This window comes from Anopheles maculipalpis, chromosome X (assembly GCF_943734695.1).
Source record: "Anopheles maculipalpis chromosome X, idAnoMacuDA_375_x, whole genome shotgun sequence".
NCBI lineage: Eukaryota > Metazoa > Arthropoda > Insecta > Diptera > Culicidae > Anopheles > Anopheles maculipalpis.
The window spans coordinates 2,651,905-2,669,358 of record NC_064870.1 but is presented as its reverse complement, the minus strand read 5'-3'; the positions used below and the strand labels follow the sequence as shown (position 1 = coordinate 2,669,358).

Here is a 17,454-nt window from a genome sequence, read left to right as displayed (position 1 = left end):
CTGCAACAGATTTTTGTCACAAAATACATTCAAAATTTTATTAATTCACATATGTTCCAATTTTTCCTAAACCACCTACCACCTAAGAAGCCCGGAGCACGGTCAGAGCAAAACCTTTTGGAGCGTATTGTTCCCAGAAGCAGCCTCCTGCTCTTCCTGCACTCTTGGTAGCAGTTGCGTCAAAGTAAACGAAATCACAACGTCGTTTGCTCATCGCACGACAATCTAGGCAGTTTGCTCGCCGCAACAGAAACATGTTTGGATTTATTTATTTTACTCCAATATGATAGCTCATAGCCGTATGGTCAACACCGCGTGTGTTGAGCATTTACAAAATTCACAAGGCATTTCCTCCTTGGAGTGTACCTTATCCCGGGCATGCTCGGCCAGTTATAATAATACAAATAATACCTTTAAACAAAATTTTAAACAGAACAAAGAAAAATCTAATAATAAATAATTTTCCTCTTTTAGGGAGCAAACAGCACTTTGTGAGCAACGAATAATGTTTGTGTCCAAGGTACACTATGCACAAAAAAAAAGAATGCTTCTGTGCTGCAATGGCACTCCGTGTAAACTGCTGCTCAGTTGCTTAAGGCACCCCAGGTCTTGATGTCGCCCGCTATGCCCATCCAACCCGTTCAGCTCGCGAAACACTGAGCTTCGCGATCTTGTGCGCAACACACACCATCTCCCTAAATGCCTGTGCTCCTGGTGGTGGATGCATCGCTATAGACGCGACTGTTGTCGTTTGACGAATGTGAAAATTGTGCTTAATCTGCTCGTTTGCCAGTTGGTTCGAATTGGGTTAGCGAGGTGACAAACGCCAGCTTGAAGCCTCCGTATTGAACTCAAATTTCATGTAGCAAAATCACAGTCAACATTTTGCCTGTGACTGTGGCTTGCTTGACGGTGACACATTTGTTCCTTATCACATTTCGTATTTGGAAGCCTCGTGGGATCATTTTTACAATCAACCAAGCAGGCAAGTCTCTTTTTTGAGATTTCTATAAATCATTGCTCATAGACAGCTTTGATATAAGAGCTGCTAAAACCCATATTTGTGCGGTAAAGAGGCTTCTAACATGAAAGCATCCGTCAATAAGCAATAACTTTATCCTAATCTTCTATAAGGCCTGATATTCGCTGTGGTAGATGCTTGATTGTAAATGCTGATGATATTGGACAGACTACCAAGCAAATGATGATAAAATTCAATGCATCTTAAGCTTTTCTTAAGGTCTCGAGACGCTTTAGAAAACAGCGAAAACCAACCAAGCTCAAATATCGTTAATAGAGATGAAATTGTCCGCCAAAACAGTGAACAAATTGCCCGAAGCAATTTGAAAAATCATACACATTCAACAGAAATGTGGTACGCTTATGAGAACGCTCTGTTAAAGGAATTCAAACGGGAGGAAAAAGATTATTCTACCCATCCAAACTAATCACCAAAGCCGCTGGCATACTTTTCGTTGCCAACCACTGGTAGCTTGTGCGCATGCTTGAAAATGTTAGAAATAGCTGAAGGAAAAGAGTAAGCATGCGTGCGAAAGTGTTCGTTCTCGCTCGTTTCCACCAAATCGCTATCGCTTTCGATCGATGTAGCGCTTACAGTGCGTTTGCTCTGTCCGCATCAACTTCGCCAGCCACGCGATGATGGTGGAGTGCGCCACGGCCACCTTATTAGATGTTGCTTCCTTCGTCGATAGGGGAAGGAAAGACACCCGACCGCCGAGGGAAACCGGATTTAATAGTTGCGGTGCGGTGTCGGTAGCTCCAACTAGCTCTGTGCTCCTGATGGATGTGTAGAATCGGTTTTCTAAGCAACATGGGCTTAGAAAAACTATATTTGTGCACCGATCGTGTGCCAGCAGTCCCGGGATCGGTTGGATTTGTCGTGAGACGGTTTAAATGTTTCGAACAAAACAAAACCGCCAGCGAAGCTCCGTGTGTCGCGGTACTGTCTAACTATCCCCTTTGCTAGATCCTAACCGCAGGCACTCAACGCGTGCGAGAGAGAATGTGTATTAGACGTGACGTTAGCGAGCGTGCCTCCTAAAATGGCTGCCTCCCTAGCCGTGAGAGCACATGGTCAGGTTTCTAATGCTGTTTGTTGAACGTGTGCTGTGTTCAACCCTTTCTGGCCGGCTGGCGGCGGTCATAGCGATAGCTCCATACCATCGTTCCCAGGCTCCAACTGGGCGCCAACTGTTTGATGGCTGTTCGTCAGCTGCGATCAATTCTACGCTCGCTACTGGCCCATAGCTGGGGAGGGGGTAAAAGAAGATTTGTCATCGATTGTGTAAAATCGAAACTTCCCCAGCAGTCGTGTTTGCTCAACTCACGCGACTAGGAGCGCAGAGCTTGGTACGATACGGCAGTAGGTGTACCGCATGGGAGTTGCGTCTTATTTTCTGCTTCCACGACGCGTACGTGTACGCGCGGTTCGCCACGTCTGACTGTGTGTGAGTGAGTGAGTGGATAGAAGCGAGAGCACACAGAGCCGAGCATCGGGCCCGAAGCGACTCTCGTTTTCGAACCACTGCCGCGCGTAAGGGTAAAGACTCCTAGCGGCCTGCGCTCCCGGCACACGTGGACTCGTTGAAGATCATTTGGTGCCCATTAGCGGCATCGCTGAAGGTTGTTCGACATGATTACGTCACAGCGCCATCGTGCAGCAGTGTCGCAACGGTGCGGCAAACGTATACGTTTCGTTCACACCACAGAACGAATGGTGGTGTGAAGAAAAATCGAAATGACTTTGAAAACAAACAGCTACATGACGAGAAAAATTTGTCAATAAATGCGGTGCACACCATACAGCAAAGAGTCGTATGAATAAAAATAAAAATTTTCAAATCAAAACATTCTCTACCACCTCAGTGTCTCTGCAACGGTTTTGGAATGGGCTGCTCGGGCGTCCTTGAGTCGTGCTCGAGTCAAGCCAGTTAGCTCGCATTCGCACGTGCGGGTGTAACCTGCCGAATCTGCTGCACTCTGGGTAGGTAGTGCGTCAGGCTGGTGTCATTGCTCGGTGGCATGCCTCTAGTTGCAACGGATTTAACGTTTGACGTTCAACTTCATCAGCCTCAAAGTAAACGAATTCGTAGCACCGTATATTTCTCGCTCGAAAACAGTTGGCGATGCGATCGATATTATTTACCGCAGAGCAACAAGCGTCCATCGGTGGAGGAAATTTTTATAAAAAATCTTTTATGTTTATGTAACGTATTTGTTTTTTGAAAATTTCGAATAGAGACGGCCTAGCAATTTTGTTGAAAATGAAATTACAATTCACATTTCGTTTGGAGACATTTTCTTCTCCAACTCGTGCAAGGGCACCTTATCCCGGGTGTGCTGTCGGACGTTTCACTGATTGTTATGTTGCACGTACGAAGCGACAATAAGACGGGAAATAAAACTATTTTTGCTCAACTCACAATCGTTCGTGCGTGTCGTCGTGCAGCTGCCGTTTTTTTTCGCTCAAAATACGTTGCAGCTCCGCATACGTCGTCCGGACGCAAACAACTGTCAGGCAAAGGCGTGTGTGTCGCTGTACCGCGCTGCGGTCGGGCGAACGTCTTGCTTTCGGTGCGCAACGCACGCTACCTGCTCGGATGGCTGCGCTCTGGGTGTTGAATGCGTCTTGTAGCAACTTATTGGGTGCGTTTTCCGGTTATAAAACCGTTTTGTGGGTTCGTGTGTGCTTGAAATAGTGGTTTCCGGCGTTGCTTGCTCGGTATAAAATTTGTACGAACTGTTTAAAAGGAAGCATATTTATTTAAAATTATAGAAAAAATACATTTTCTGTTACGCATCACATGGGTAAAAAAAAACAAACTAATTATCACAGTTTTTATTCGCTTATATGTGGAAAATGTAAACGTTTATCCGATGAAAAATGATTCGTGGATTATAGCTTCACACAGCAGTACGGTTTTGACCTCGAAAAAACCGGACAAATCGTTGCACCACAACCTATAAACGGCAAGATGTTGTGCGGTGAGCGCGTGCATACAACACACGAATCTGGCGGGATTGTAGTTTTTGCCGCCGTACACTCTGGATACACCGTCGAGACGGAGCCCGTGCACCCTCCTGCTGCATGGGTGCCTGTACAAAAAAAATAATTTACTGCTAGGGATGCGACTCGCCGTAATCCCTTGCGAGAAAGCTACTTTCGAAAATACCGTTTACGTTCCGCCGAACCGCAAACAAAGAGAGCGGTTAATTTGGCGAGGAAGAAAAGCGCGCTAAAGTGAAATAAATGTTTATGAAAAAATGCTTTTGTGTGTTAAATTAATTTTCTAACTTCCTTAGAAACTGTGTCGTTGCGTGTTGCGTTAATAAAATGCGAGAAAAATGTTGCCCACTTTAATGAATTAATTATTGTAGCAGATTAACGGTCAGTTTGAATGCGTGAAATTATTTCAACCGGTTGATTTGCGCTGCGTGCTGTACACTGCGGACAGGGCACGTTCTATCCGGACCGTGCTACACCCCCAAATTTCCTGCGCTCCTGCTCGAAGGTGAAGCTTATTCAAGCGAATCCGGAATAATTTTTCATCCTCATGTGTGCGAACACGTCGAAGACTCTGAAGCTTACCAGGCAGAGCGCATACGTGCACACGATTCACTTGGCGCGCACTGGCACTCAACCTCAGCGTGTGTGTGAGGTGAGCGTAGCCGCTGCGCTCCTGGTACGCGTCGGGTAGGGTAAAAAACGCAGTCGCCCGAGAGCGAGATGATCAGTGCGAGAGGGTGGTTTTTACTCGCACGTGCTACCTGCCGAAAAACGTGCGCTTCTGGTAGAAAACGTAGTGCACTATTTGTAATCGTGATGTGGTAGGCCTGCGGCACACGTTTTTGAATGTGTAGCCGGTTCAAAATAACCGTTGCAGCTGTTGAACCCGCTCGATGGGGAAATAAAAAATCCCTTTTTCGGGTTTGTAATGGTGTGCTAGACTCGCTGCAACAAATGCGTAAGTATTATTACGATTTTTGTGACTACTCTACTCGATAATGGATGCATTTAGTGATAAAAATATTATTTAAAAAACATTTAAAACATAGGTTCTTGCTCCATTATGTTTCGGATCCGATCTTTGGCAGCTTTGCTTTGCTTTGCTTTGTTTTTCGGTGGTTTTGATCGAAACGGGAAAGGGAATTTGAACAGCTAGCATCCGCTTATAAAATTTCCTAGCATCTACTGTAAAGCATAATTTTAACATTGGCATCAAAAAGCGATTCCAAACGGAATCAACTAAGATTCTTATATGAATTTCTGCAGCTGGTACCCTTCGAGGAAGGCAACAACACACACCATTGGATGTGCACACATTTGACAGATCGTGCTGTCAACGGCGAGCAATCTGAGGGCAATCGCGATGGTACGTAAACATTAACCATTTTGCCAAACCAAAGGTGAACCCACAGTGTAGAAAGATAAAGGGGGAAAAAAATGGAACAAGTATTTTAGAACAATATATTTTCCACCTTTTTGTGTGAGTGTTTGTTTAGCGAGCGCTTCTTTACATGCGCTGCGATAGCGCGAGTGCAGCAGCTCGGGTTTTGTCATGCGTTCCGACAATCCGGCAATCCCAAACATTCACTAAAATCCACAGAAAAATACTCATCCTATATTTACCACCCCGCAGGTGTCACTGTAGCCGAATACTGCCCACCCCAAACCGTTCGTAGCGCTTCGACACCGGTCGGGAACGACGTTAAACGACGAAACGTTAGAATGCTCACAGAGCTAGTGATGAACCGGATCCGGCAACTTTTGCTAGCAATCGTCGGTGTGCTGAAGCGTGCGATGTGTTGCTTTTCACGCCGCCGGAAACTGTCCGTCGGTGAGTGCGAGGTGCTCAGTGCGGTCAGCGTCGATCGCTACCCGGCCGGTAACGGCCGCGGTACCACCGCCGGCCACGGTAAGAACGTACCGGAGAAGGATTGGAACTCGTGGGACGATTCGCCGAAAACGGTCGAGGAGCATATCGAGCGGTACCGGGAAACGCTCGCACAACCACCATCCCCCAGCGAGCCGCAGCCGGAGGTGGACTACTTTCAGGATATGACGCCGCAGATTTCGTCCCAGCCGAAAATATGCATCGCCAACGAAACGGAGCCAGCGAGCGATTTTAGCCGTTTGGTGGCCAAAATTGACATTCCTGTTGTGGTAATTATTGCCTCAATTAATTCCGGAAGTGCTGATTACTAATTTCCTCCCTCCCCCCCAGAACGAACTAGAAGACTGGAACGAAGGTGATAGGAGCGGATGGGACGATGCGGACGAAACTACCACGAAACAGTTGATACGGGAAACGCGAAAAGAGCTGCGAGCCCAGCGGCACCAGAACCGGCACCAGCACGAATCCTCGTCCTACGCATGATCGTGCGCGTAAGCCGGACCACTGCTTCTTGCAGCAGACGAAATGTGTACAGAAAACTTATATATGTCTTATACGTGTACTGGCAAACTCCTACACTCCCACCCACATCCACACACATCGTCACCTTTCCGGTAAGATTTTTCGGCATTTCCTCCTTTAACCGGTACGCTTCGTGTGGTTTGAACTGGTTTAAAAAAAATTAAGAAGCACATTTTGCTGGTATGCTAGACGAGTATGGGTGGGAGTCAGTAAAAGAAGAGGGGTTGGATTTTATTCTAATTAGTCATTATTGCATGCCTCCCGTCCCACCATCCAGACGCTTCTTGTGTGGGCTGCAAATCGCAAAGCCTTCACAAAACCTCTCAGCGTAAGATATGGATTTTTTTTTGAAGTTTTATGAAGTACCATAGAAATTGATTTTAGTTTTCACTGATAGCCCTAGTAGTGTGGGTCTGCCGGTTTGCTTGGTACGAAGCGATTTCATATTGTTTTGTTAAAAATAGTTAAAAAGAGAGGAAGAAGAAGAAAAAAACACGACACCAACCAAACAGTCAGTCCTTGCGAGGTTTCGATCCATGCAATGGAATTGTTGAATCAATTATCAGGGAGAAATCGTAGGCCCGTTGTGGAACTTTCGCCCGATATACGGTTTCTGGTGGTCCTCGGATCGGATCTGGGACCCGGTTCTGACATGTGACACCGTGTGAATGATCGCCGGATCATTGCAATCCCCTGTGCGCATTTTATAGAGCCTATGGTCCAACCCTGTCAGCTCCAAATTACAGGACATACGAGGAAATAACCATTGCTAACGCTGATCACAGTAAGCAGCCATTTTTTTTTTTTGGAAAAATTGGGTTTTAATCGAAGTACACTTTGGTACTTTTTAATAAAGCGAAACATGTTCCGCTCTCAACTCCTAACGGAGATAGACCCACTGAGAATTTCTTTTCAAAATACGTCCTCCTAACAGGTACGTCGAGATGCAATAATGCGAGATGTTGAAATTTGCAGATATCGTTGTGGAAGTGCGTTGGGATGCTTCTCCAATGATTTTGATGCACATCAAAATCAGAGCAGAACACATCAGCGAATTGGAGAGCACTGCTGGCATGAGTCCTCCCAATTCTAGCCTTCAGAAATGGATCAGGTGTCTATACAGTGACGTATGTTGCTCCTCAGAGGCCCTAAGCGAAGTGGAAGTTGTGCCTCCCCCTCCTCTCTTTCACCCAAGAGCTATTCTCTCATCATCTGATCTATTTCTGAATGGCTAGGATTGGAGGAGGACTAGAAGGGCTCATGGCAGCAGATCTCTCCAATGCTCTGATGTGCATCAAAATCATTGAAGAAGAATGGGGAGGGGGTGGTACTAGCACGGGGTAGTTCCCGATAAGTGATTCAACAATTCCATTACATGGCTCGAAAGCCCTGTGAACCAAAATCATCCAAAATATACTTATCCAAAATCAGGCCTCTCCTCTCTCCAACTCACTGCTTTCAGGGGTCCATTGAGATTTGGACACCTTTTTTGTATTGAAAAAAAAGGGGAGAAAGAGGACAGTTAAATGTAAGTTTACGTGTAATAATCAAAGAAACAGAATACAAAAAAAAATTGCAAAAATGAAACTATAATGCAAGAAGAAGAAAGCCTTTGTAGTCTTTGTTGTTGTTGTTGGTTGTTTTTTTTTTGTTAAAATTATCCACTAGTTTTTTTTCCTTTGCAATGTTTCATTAAAAATGTGTATCCAATACAATATATTACTCGTAATGTTTCGTTAATTGAATCAGCAACCCCTACACCACCCACACATGCGATTTCTGTGTTGTTTGTTATGTTTTGTTTGGCGTTTGCTGATACAAAACATGTGTGTGTGTGTGTGCGCGTTTGCTGATACAAAACACACACCGCGCGTCAATTAATCAATTCAATTTACTATTCATGCGATGGTGTTCCACACCGGGATAACTGTCAATTTGTTTGTGAGCCGTGCTTTACCACATTTGAATTTATCTTCTTATGCTTAACGGGTTTTTTCCTCCGTTTTTTTTTCTGTCTCTTTCGGGGTTGTTCGGGGTACCACTTAAGGGTGGATGGGTGTGTTTGTGTGTATCAAGTGCAGCAAGAACCTTTTGCCTCCATTTTATGTCCACATGGCTTTGGATGCTGGCGCCATCTTACTTTTTAGCTAATAGAGAGCAATTCTATGGAAGTACGATTTTCTCGCTTGCAAAAAGATAAACAAAACACCAAAAGAAAACCTCAACGAATTACTCTGCATTACATCAACGAACGAAACAGCTGATAGAATTTGTTGAGATAGTTTGTAAACAATTTTCTAAGTAACATTCCATTTGTTTTTAACTACTCTTCGCTACTCTGTCTTTAAATCCGTCAATATAAATCCGGTGTAAAGGCTGAAAGTAGGACGATTTCTTAACGTAGTAAGCAAATCGACCGAACGGATTGCATTAAGGTTTGGTTGCGTTACTATGTTCGTACACCGATTAGTGTCTTCCAGCTACCATATAGGGTGTTTTGTAGTGTTTAGGCTGCCGTTGTTGCTATTCCATTCTCACACTTCATGCTGCTGTTATGAGCTAACTACCACTGGCTATCGATCGAACTACCGGATGTCTCGGAGTATTTTGACACCTTCCCAAGGCTTATAGACCTTATAAAATAACCTAAGCATTGCAGTTTTCTTTTCCGAAAGAATTTAACACAATTATTTGTACCAAAAACGCAAGCCAATTCTTCTAACTTGTTTTGTTCGATGTTAAGTTAGTAGAACAAATGTTTGCCCTTCTTTTTAAAATCCCCTCCGAAACGTTCTCCCGCACCTGGCGAACTTACTATCCAGCTACACCGAGGGTATCTCAACAAGGCTTAGTAGATCGTAAAGTCAAGAAGAAGATGATGATTTAATTCATTTGAGCGCCAAAAAATGTTAAATTGTAAAAAAAAGAAGTTAAATTGCAGAAAAAGCTTCAACGCCCAACCCAAACATAGCTGGGAAAGCAATAACAAAAAAAGCACCTCCGAGAAGTCCTGCCTCTGTACCTTTCGTTCCACATTTTAACACTTCAGTTTCCTTGGTATGTCTTCGTGTGTTTGCCTTCCTTTTCCTTTCCTTTTGCTTGTTCTTGCACAACTGTTAACCCGCTCAGCTCAAGTGGATTTGTCTGTTTTTTGTATTCGTTTCGGTAAGTTACTCGCTTAAATGTTTAACATAGTTTCACACGCAACGCTCGTGTGTGTTTCGGTTTCCGCAGTTTATTCTTTTCTTTTTTTTTTTGGTTTGTTATTTTGTTTGTTTATTATTTACTAAATTATTGTGAATTGTATATCACGGTTTTTTTCCTTCTTTTCTTGTGTGTTCTTGTTTTTTTTTTTTTTTTTGTTGTTGCAATGTATTATGGATTTATTTGTGCGTATTTTTGGATTTTTTTTCTTGCTTGTTTTAAAGCATGTTTTATTTTCCACTGTTTCCCCCCATCGTTTATCGTCTTATTGGGGTGAAAATTCACGCAATTCGCAATGGTAAAAGGGAAGTACAAGGGTATGCGTGATATTTGTTGGTTGTTGGTTGGTGAACATCCTGGGGGTGTTTGTGTGTGGGGGCGGGGGGCTTCGTTTTCCTCCCTCCCCGTTCGTGTTTTGTTTTGTTTAACGTCATAGAAAAAACATTCATGTAGTATTAAACCCTAGGATTGTTCCGCAGAACTGGTACTGGCTTGTTAAATCACCCCCCCCCCCCCCCACCCCTTGTTAAATCACCCGGCCGAGGCTCCACTGGTTAACTACTCTCTTCTTGTCACCCTTCACACCGCTTCGCTATTTGCTGTGGTTACAACGTAATGCATTGCTATTATAGAGTCCTATGTTTATATTATAATTTACTGTTCGTATAAGGGTTTTTTGGTTGATGTATACGTAATTACGCGTATGAGTGTAATTTGCTTTACTGTTGCCATTTGTTGTGGTTGCTTCCGAGCGTGTCTGTACGTGTTTTTAGGTTTTGTTTTATGTGTAATTTGTTTGGTTTTGTTTGTTTTTCTTCGTTACGATAATGCTATGCTTGCTTTTTCGCACATAAACGTTAGTTTGAAATGCTAGGGGGATGTATAGACGATAATAAAATACTCTTTTTTGTTGTGCCTGGTTTTCGCCCTTTTCTCCTTCGATTGTTGCGTTTTTTTTTCTCTTCTTCTCGCTCTACTAGGTGTTGTTTTACCAATGGGAAAGATTGATGCGATACACACAGGACAGTTAACTCACAAATTTGTGTTTTGTTACATACAATTGCTTATAGTTTAATAGTTCAACCGATAGGATAGTGATTCCCGTTCCGCTATCGCTTTTTGCCTTCCCGTTTTCCGCCTAATAAGAACAACGGTGAATAACGATACGAAAGTAAATTTGGAAGTACAAAAACCCAAGTATCTGCTCTTCTGCTCATCCATTGAACCGTCGTAAAGAAAGCTCGAGCATAGTTTCGTTATGCGATGCGAACACACACACAAACATAACACATACGCACAACAGTTGATGCGCCTCCTCTCTACACGCGCTAAGTGAAACACACATAGTCTAAATAGTCTTTTGCGCCTGTTTGTATGCAATGCTTCCTTTTTCGCGTTCCTTGTGAGTGTGTTTTATTATTATTCAAATTATTTGCTTAAATACGACGACGTTTCGTTTTTTCTTTGAATGTGTGTGTGTGTTATTATTTTGTTTGTTGTAGAAATTGCAGTTGACTAGCATATTTACTCGTTTTTACTATCTTCTTTGCAAAAAAAAAAAAAAAAAAACTCAACCAAAACCACATGTATTGCCTTTTGAGTTTTTAAAGATATCCCTTATTAATATTCTAGCTTCCACGCCTGCTTTTGCTGCTCCTTCCCCCCCCCCCCCCCTTTACTTTCCCTTCCCACTTCTTGATTAGAGATATTTGTTAGTGTGTTTGCTGTATTTGCTATTTCGCTTCGCCATTTTCGCCGCACAACTTCCCCCAAAACAACGCTGGGGCCCATTTGTGCGCTAACGAATAATTAATATTGAGCTACTTAAAGATTATTCGATATACAAAAAAAATTAACAGTCAACGAGCTTTGTTTGCTTTTTTTTTTCTCCTCATTTTCATGTTTCGTTTTTGGCAAATTGCTTCCTTCCTTTCCCAGTATCGTGGGAGATTTCATCCCCCCGTTTTGTTTTCGAACCGTATTTACTTTTTTTCCCCCCTTTTTAACTATTGTGTGCTTAAGTTGGCGTTTTTGGCTGTAACGGGTGGTTACAGGAGCGGTCGTTACGCGTTACGATGAGGTTAGAGTGCAGCTGGTGCGTCTGTATCCGTGTGTCGGTGTGAGTTTTGTGTGAGTGTTTCCGGTTGCATATACCCGCATATTCCCGCACGTGTTTCCTCTATTGCATGAGTAATGTCGCTGCTGGGGATTGTTTTGCTGTGTACAAGTAACGATGCTGTAATGCTTATTGTTTATCTCTTGGGAAGGAGGTTTCCTTATGTCCACTAGGGCGCGTTACCTAAACACGCCCACGATTGCTCTTCAATTTGACGTTAAGCAACGGTTTAGGCAGAGGCAGAGTAACCGTCTAGCGGGTGATGGCCGTCACCACCATTGCTAGTGCGATTCTATTGCAACAAAAACGAGTAGTGTGTGGGCAGACGGCAAACTAGGCTATCCTGTCGACGTCATGGTAAAGCGGCTGGAGCAGAGGGCTGCAGATTTATTGCGTAGGGCTGCTATTCGGGTACGTTGCAGGGAACCTGTCTCGAGCGAACGCATCTTCCGCACAGGGATAACGGGCATACTTACTGACTCATCCGAGGCACTACAACGAGTGTCCCCGACGGGTTTTGTTTGCTGAGTGTTTGTGTGTTTTGTCCGGTTGCTCACGGTGGCTTTACTTGCCACGATAGATCTCGATGATGCGGTCCTGGTCGACGTACTCGAAGATGTGCGGCGCATCCATCAGTATGCCAACCGTACCGGCAGTGGTGACAATGAAGAAGATGTACAGCTGCAATCGATCGATCACCATCGCAACGTACTTCCAATCCTCTCGTGTCTTTAAGCAGAAACGGAAGAGAAAGAGAGAGAGAGAGAGAGAGAGAGAGAGAGAGAGAGAGAGAGAGAGAGAGAGAGAGAAAGATGGACGTACACAAACGGTATTAGTAGCTGTTTGAGGGCACAACATCTATATCATCTCTTATGACTGAGATCGGACGAAGGTCTTTGAAGGCCCTGAAGGCGGCATGGATGGTGAGACCCTGAGTTTTTGACGGGGGAAGGACACCACCAAGCCACCCAACTCACCTGAATGTACAGATCTTCGTTGCGCAGATGCTCGGCTATAAACTCGACCGCCTCCGTTGCCTTGCTCGCCTCCGGTGACAGCAGTATCGAGTCGGAGCTTTCGCTCTCCCGACGGCAGCTGTCCGCCCCGATGCCGAGATCGCCACTGTTCAGCTTCCGGTTCATCTTGCAGTTCGGATGGTGCAGATCGGACAGCTCCATCACCTCCATCTTCGACTGCTTCGCGCCGAGCGCACTGATGTGCTTCGGTATCTCTGCCGGCGAACCGTACGATGGGTGGGTGTGCGGTTGGGGCGGCACGCTCATGCCCGGCATCTCCATCATCCAGCGGAGGCGCGTTTTGCGCGGACGCTTCATCAGCAGCATTGCGGGCAGATAGTGCAGAAAGACGGACCGTATCCACATCGGCATCCGGTGCGTGCGGGGTCCACGGAAGTTCCAGTTGATGATGATCACCGTCACGAGGATGGAGACGGTGTTCATGATGAAGGTGAACAGCAGATACTTGGCGATCAGTGGCAGCACCAGCGAGGTGGGCGGCAAAATCTTCGACACCAGCAACAGAAACACAACCAGTGACAGGAGAATGCTGATGCCGAGCGTTACCTTCTCGCCGGCTTCGGCCGGCAGGTAGAAGACAAGCACGCAAAGGAACGAAATCAGCACCGTCGGCAGGATCAAGTTGACCGTGTAGAAGAGCGTCTTGCGCCGGATGATGATGTAGAACGTGATGTCCGTTTCGGTCGGGTTGCCCTCGTACACGTTGAGGTAGGCGGGCACTTCGATGATGTCCCACGTGCCAGACTTCCAGTAGTCGGACAGGTCGACGAAGTTTTTGTTGTTGTAGAGGGCGAGCGACACCTGGTCGCCATTGAACGTCCACGAGCCAAACTTCATGATGCAGGTTTGCTGATCGAACGGGAAGTAGGTGACGTCGATCGTGCACGAGCTTTGATAGATGGCGGGCGGCACCCAGAGTACCTCACCGTTCGGGTAGATCAGTACGTTTGATTTGTAGCGCACCTCGTAGTTACCGTCAGCACTAAGGATTGCCCGATGAAGCGGGGGAGGAGAAAGATATGCGATTAGGTTAGGTTAAGCTTGATAGAAGAATGGCAGGGTTCGCTGCGTATCCTACTTATTGAACAGCACAATATCCGGCTTCCAAACTTTGTCCGGAGGTAACCGCAGCACACCGATACCACCGTAATCGGCCTCGTCCCACTGTAGCTGGTAGTCGCTCCACACCAACCGCAACCACACATTCGATTTCATGATTTGATTCTTCTCGTTCTGTTGGACGGGAGACCGGAAAGTTGAATGATGGTGAAATTAGGAGATCAGAGATGCAGAGAGAGTTCCGGCGATGCATAGGAGCGATTTAGTGCTACATACCACGTTGATCAACTGCACGAAAGCGAGTCCGAACCGTACATCCACCTTCTGTGTCATGTTCTGTACCGGGCGGATGAGCTTGTTGTAACCACGGAACAGGTCACGCACCAACCGTTCCTCATCTTCCGAACAAGATCCTGTGTGCGTGGAAAAGAAAAAAAAAACATTAGTGGAGAAGTTCTTACACAACAAAGAGCACACGAGGCACAGTGCAAGTCATTGTTGTTTTGCATATGGACTACGTACCCGAACCGAAGTACTGTTGCAGTGCCAACAGCACCGACAAGATCAGCACCTTCGGACGCATCGTCGCTTACCCGTCCCCTATTACCCGTGTTGTTCCGATGTACGCCACGTCACGTCACGAGGGCCAACGCCTCATGCACGCGGTTCCGTTGCTGAAACCAAGCCCAGCTTCGGGGCTCCAACCCTGTCACACCCACCGGACCCGTGCGTGTGCGTGTGTGTGTGTGAGTTTGTGCGTGCGTGCGAGCGAAGAAAACTCCGTTTCACACAGCTTCACTAGCTTTTGCACTTTGTTCTCGCACGTGAATGGAATCCGTTTTTCGTACCCCCGTTCACTAGTGCGTACTGCTTACTGTTTGAGTGGAGTGACTGTGAACTGGTGTTGACGGCGATACGACGACTATAAATTGCTAATTTTACTGAGCACTAGGTTACTACATTACCGATTCGCACCAGGTAGTACGACGCGTACACACTGGCAGCTCCTGATGTGTTTGTGTGAGTGTGGGTGAGAGAGAGAGAGAGAGAGAGAAAGAGAGCGAACAGTGGTAGTACGCGGGGAGGAATGGAGCAGACAGGCTAGCCGAAAAAGCCAAACACACCACGAGGAGGAAACGCCTTCCTGAACGCTGCCTGCCAGCAAAGGGAAGCAAAGGGGTAGAAAGGCACCAAAGCCTGCGTGTGGCCTGCACAGTTAGCTGGACGACATGGTTGGACAGGTGGGTCCTCACACCGATCGATGGAATACAGCAAAAGTTGCGTGCGTGCTAGCCACGCACACGCACGCACATCCGTTGTTCACGAACGCGTCACACACACGCACACACACACACACGAAACCACCGGAGGACACTCCTTTCTTTGAGGTCGAATCTGTGACACTACGACACCTACGCACGGATTCCGATAACCTCACACGCACGCACAGTCAGCGCTTTCCACGGTTGCCCCGTCTGAGTGTGTGCGCCCTCCTTGCGAGTGTCCTCGTAACTCGAGACTACACTGCCGCCTAGTGATTTGTTGTGCGATGTTGAGGTTTTATTGGGAACAGAGAGAACAGAACGACACAATTAAGCAAAGAGGCGTCAACTGCTGCTGCGGACATGATTTATCGATTTTCTTGTGTGCATACGCTGGTGCGCTGGTGTGAGTATGCGGCCAGGAGGACGTGGACGTTTAAACACGTGAGATGTATGAGGTGTGAGCGAGAGAGCGCTGGCTGATGATGGGATCGGGAGGAACGCACTACTAAACTTACCCACGGGTGATTCTGTGTGTCGTCGTCGGCGATGATGGGGCAAGGCTACCGTACAGGCAGAGCTGCTGCCGCTGTTGCTGATAACAACGCAAGCTGCTGACTGCTGACCGTACCGTGGTAGATCGATACCGCCTTTCGAGCTTCGGCAGGCATCGGTTGCCTGCCCGATAAGAGGGCGCGCACTCGTTCAGATGGGCGCATGTCACTATCTGAGGTGTGAGATAACTGAGGTGAGCGAGAGAGCGAAAGAGCTGTGTTTTTTCAAAGTACAAAAAGGATGTAGACTCTGCCGACTCTCGCACATCCTTTTCACTGTGCATCACCATAGACATGCGCGTCCTCTTACCTTCTTAGTACACGTTGTGCCGTTTATCTGTAAACGCTTTCTCGCTCTTTTGGGCGACCTCTTCCTCTAAAAGCCGAACATGTGGCATAGTGTTATCTGATCAGGAGATTGTCCTGAGTGAGTTTGTTACAATTTTTTTCTTTTTTTTTGTCACCCTGGTTCTCTCAGCATCCTGATGTAGGGATGTCAATCCCAGCATCTATCTACTCACTCCCACAGTTCCTTTTCGATTCACCATTTAAAATGGCCATCTTGCTTCTTCTTTAACCTTCCCTCTAGATCGCCGTTTTATACTTTAACGGTGGCCGGTTCGTTGTAGCCCGCAGCATCGTTTCATGCTAATCGTCGTCCACTTAGAGAAATTGTGTAATGCAGCAGCGGTAGACAAACATTACATTGGTGAGGCGAGATGCAGGGGTGAGCTATTTTTAAAATGCACTTTTCCAGCGTGTCGCAACGGTAGTAATCGGTTTGCCTAGCCGTTGCAGAGCAGGAGACGAAGGGCACGCCAATTAAGGCAAATTGCATGATCGAATAGGAATATGGAATGAAAAATGACAGCATAAATTTAGGCGTAAGTAGTATGTGGTAGTAGGCGTACCTGCTTTTCAAAGGCTATCGAGCGAGCTGGTAAGGGAGCATTATGTACTGCAAATTGCATACTTTCTCATAGCCACGTACTTTACACTGCCATTTCAATATAAACGTTAGTGCTTTTAGTGCGTTAGTGCATTGCAAAAGTTATGGCGAATAGTTTATTGCTATTTCTTATTGAGTATGACGACACGTCGCCGTATTATCACCACCATGTGACAATGAACATTATTAATAAATGAAAAATTTGTAGCTGTTGTCCCGTCCTATTTTGGTTGTAGCACTGGACGGTCACATCACTGGTGTAGCAGTGGATGATCGTTGATTCCTTCCGGTTTGTCTATAGAGATGATGGGAATTTTGATCGTAGCCTTTACACCGAAAAGCGATGATAACGAATAATATTATAGTTTTAATTTGTGAAAATTTCTGTTCAAGTAACTATGAAATTAGAGAAATAGTATGAGAGAAGAGCGAAAGCAAGAGCGAGCGTGGGGCGAATTGCATAATGAAGGGCGCATAATTAGAATCACAAATTGGTTAAAAATCACCCTTACCCCGTCTCTTTATTGCACATTTTCTCAATCCTTTCTATTACCTATAGCAAAATGATTATCTTGTTTTGTGATTTATTACCGAATTGTTTTGCTTGGTTTTCCCCCCACGCCAGAAATTACATATAATTTTGTTTTCCTTTTTTTGCTTTATGTCTGTGTTTAGTCTTTTATAATGTTTCGTTTCTGCATGCCTTGCTTGCTTGTTTTATTTGTAATATACTTTTTTTTTCTCCCTCCGCTCGTTAGCTTTTCCTTTATTTCCTTTCCTTTTTGCTCTATATTACTCTTTTCCAATATTATTTTTTTCGGGTTATAAATTTGAAT

At 45.5% G+C, this 17,454-nt stretch overlaps 3 protein-coding genes across 3 annotated transcripts in view; 1 reads left to right on the top strand and 2 right to left on the bottom strand.

Annotated features, from left to right (window-relative positions):
* Positions 1–17,454, bottom strand: part of LOC126562339 (uncharacterized) — a 171,362-nt gene that overhangs the window by 134,398 nt on the left and 19,510 nt on the right. The window lies entirely within an intron of this gene.
* On the top strand, positions 5,750–6,398 carry LOC126560767 (receptor-binding cancer antigen expressed on SiSo cells). The gene is made up of 2 exons (XM_050216722.1): positions 5,750–6,184; positions 6,246–6,398. Exons 1-2 carry the CDS (start codon positions 5,750–5,752, stop codon positions 6,396–6,398), a joined length of 588 nt encoding a protein of 195 aa, XP_050072679.1.
* LOC126557232 (acetylcholine receptor subunit beta-like 1) lies at positions 12,321–14,464 on the bottom strand. Its single transcript, XM_050212939.1, has 5 exons — positions 14,376–14,464; positions 14,130–14,266; positions 13,873–14,027; positions 12,735–13,776; positions 12,321–12,486 (listed from the first exon to the last, which is right to left on the bottom strand). The coding sequence occupies exons 1-5, from the start codon at positions 14,434–14,436 to the stop codon at positions 12,322–12,324; spliced, it is 1,560 nt and encodes a 519-aa protein (XP_050068896.1). The 5' UTR covers positions 14,437–14,464; the 3' UTR covers position 12,321.